Below are 2,638 nucleotides of genomic sequence, written 5' to 3'. Positions count from 1 at the left end.
GGGATGTTGAAGGATATAGCGATCTAGTCTTCGTACCAGATATACTGCTGTTCAGCGCTGCATCCCTCGTATCGCCAAATCGGCATGACGATGATGGATATCGCCTGCCTCCGAGGGACCGAGTCGGAGTCGAGATCCTTGATTGGTTGAACTCAGTATTGTGTGATGTGACATCAAACAAATATGGAAGTCCTAGGTATCGATTGAACGAAAGTATATTTTGATTTCCGACCAGTACCATTCTACCGATTAGAGATCATTCTGGATGCGCATGTGAACGTTGACGGGGATTGATATGTACCGGTATGATCTGGCAGGAAGATCAGATGAAGATTAGTATAGTAGTGATTCACAAACATCTGTCACATTGTGATGTCTGACCTTGTGGATGCGGAGACGAAGCAGGGGCCTTCGATTACGGACAAAGTACTTCCAATCCCGAACTAAATAAAAGCACGATGAGAGAGGGATTGAATGATAGGCTGAATTTGGGGGTAGAAGTAAGCCCTATATCGCTGATTGACGTCTGTTCAACCATGATTTGACCATATCGAGCATGACAATTGAGACTTACGGGGTGAGTGTATGCCTCTGTTCCGAATAAATGCGCAAGGCAAGAAGATGAGAAGTACTGAGTGGGGAGTAGAGAAGAAATCCGGGACTGGAAAAGTATCAATAAGACGCCGACCACGACATTCTGACATACGTACTTTGATCAGATCGCATGGCTCTATCGTGTGCCCCAGAAAAGTAAAAGGAGAAGCGACCTGAGCAAGTCGTGAGACCACAGATGGCTGATAATGTGTCAGATCAACTGAAAATCCCTCGACGCCTTCATCATCATCCATCTGGGCTGCAGAGAAGAAATGCCGAATCATGAAGGGAAGTAGGGTGTCGATGTCCTAAAGACTACTAGTCGACTGATTGAGCGTCGATCATCTGGTTGAACCATCCAAAGCTGACCGCTGTCAGCAAGCCATGTCGTCAACAGCAATCGCCGGGTTCAAGCACGATTTAACGATGTGGAGTAAGATAGTTTTAAGAGGCCTACGGCTCGAGTATTTCATGGGAGGAAAGCGCACTTAACAAAGCATCTCCAGCTGTCTGAGACAAAAGCCGTGAGAAGCAACAGTGATCGTAAAAACACATATGGCTGATGAGACATTGCTCCTGCTTTCATGCTATCCTCTTCCGCAATCATCCGTGTGGGCCAGGCATGTGGAATGCGATGCGAAAGTATCATGAACCAGGAAAGTAAAAGCAGCGCGTCTGAGCTCAGACAAATGATAGTCAGAAAATTCAACACGATGACAAATTCCCTGATTATCGTCTGTCTGAGCACAAAGAACGAAGAAAGTGATAGTGATCGTAGGATTGCGCGTCGGGTTTTTGTTCAGGTCCTTGTGATCTGTGAATACCCATAGAGAAAGTAGCACGTCTGTTAGCGTGAAGCATCGAACCAGATTTGACACAAACTCAACTATCGACACCATCGTCACTGATCAGTGGCACCCTTGAGTAGCATATCGAAGTTCACACAGCTGGTCACGTAACGGTCCTGCTTCATCCACATGGACCAGTCGTTGGACTCGGGTGAAAAGAGTACGAGGGGTGAATTCGGTTTCTTAAAACGAAAACGAAGATTCGCGGAGAAAGAGATGACGGATAAAGCAATGGTTCTTCATGAAAATCACCATTTCCCTATCGTCCATTTGGGCTGTCCATATGGATGGACCTCGAGGGGAATATAACTTCAGATTCGTCAGAACATATCTTAGACAAAAGTTCATAGAAATGCTTACCTTGAGCATTGAGATACATGGTTCAGTCGGTTGATGACTCATTGTTCTCGAGTGAGGTCGGGGTAAGGTTAAAGTTTGGGCGCAGATCAATAATTAAGCGAGTCTATGCTCGAGGACGGCGGACGCACGAGCACTGTATAGATGGTCAGCCTAGCATGTGTCGTCAAGAGTAGTAGAACAGGATAAACAACTTACAGCTGGCCAAAACTAGATGCTCTATATAAGCCGTCTCCAACACCAGTGCCACTTGTTTGGGGTGCATATGGGCGGGCGTGAACAGATTGGAAGTCTTGAGAGAGAAGACGCCATTGAGTTGTGGAGTAAAGTATGCCAGCGTGCTGGCCAAAGGTACGTATATAAATACTGTGATACTTACATGTGGATTTGAATCTGATGCCGGATTGGTGCGAAGATGAGCTGAGAAGAATAGTGGGATGTGTGGTATCCTGAGGCTGGGGAAGTTAGAGTATCATCATGTTGTAGATAAGAAGGGCAGAAATCATGTTTAGAAATGAATACAAGGTGAAGGGTAGGAACGAAATGGAAAATATGAACGTAGCATTATGTATACATGGGTAGCCAGCCGGACGTTTTGGAGTTCGTGGCGTACAAAAGAAGTACAACTAGCACTCAGCCTTTAGGGCAGCAGTACTCGCAGTAGACTGAATGGGTAGTAGAAGTGGCGGCCAATGTCCTTGAGCGCGAGGAAGACTGTGTCTGGAGGACCTGTCACAGGAGCAACACTTTAGTCTTATATATATAAATACTAGGAAGACCAAATACTAAATGGAAGATAGTCTTTCCTTCTAGTAGATTTGGTACCGCAGTGCCTGTCC

General features: G+C 45.8%; 1 protein-coding gene across 1 annotated transcript; it reads right to left on the bottom strand.

Moving 5' to 3' along the window:
• F5891DRAFT_1280407 (uncharacterized protein) lies at window positions 1–1,132 on the bottom strand. Its single transcript, XM_041370412.1, has 4 exons — window positions 711–1,132; window positions 575–661; window positions 376–526; window positions 1–305 (listed from the first exon to the last, which is right to left on the bottom strand). The coding sequence occupies exons 1-3, from the start codon at window positions 876–878 to the stop codon at window positions 416–418; spliced, it is 366 nt and encodes a 121-aa protein (XP_041222497.1). The 5' UTR covers window positions 879–1,132; the 3' UTR covers window positions 1–305; window positions 376–415.
• Between the last annotated feature and the right edge of the window lie 1,506 nt (window positions 1,133–2,638).

Source organism: Suillus fuscotomentosus, assembly GCF_016647785.1.
Source record: "Suillus fuscotomentosus strain FC203 chromosome Unknown F5891scaffold_51, whole genome shotgun sequence".
Classification (NCBI taxonomy): domain Eukaryota; kingdom Fungi; phylum Basidiomycota; class Agaricomycetes; order Boletales; family Suillaceae; genus Suillus; species Suillus fuscotomentosus.
This window is presented reverse-complemented; position numbering and strand designations above follow the sequence as displayed.

Bases quoted from the DNA above. Each gene is read 5' to 3' on its own strand.
- F5891DRAFT_1280407 (XM_041370412.1), bottom strand. From the start codon at position 878: ATGATTCGGCATTTCTTCTCTGCAGCCCAGATGGATGATGATGAAGGC. The intron at 662-710 runs GTACGTATGTCA...ATACTTTTCCAG, and splicing joins AGCCATGCGATCTGATCAAA to TCCCGGATTTCTTCTCTACT. The intron at 527-574 runs GTAAGTCTCAAT...ATGGTTGAACAG, and splicing joins CAGAGGCATACACTCACCCC to ACGTCAATCAGCGATATAGG.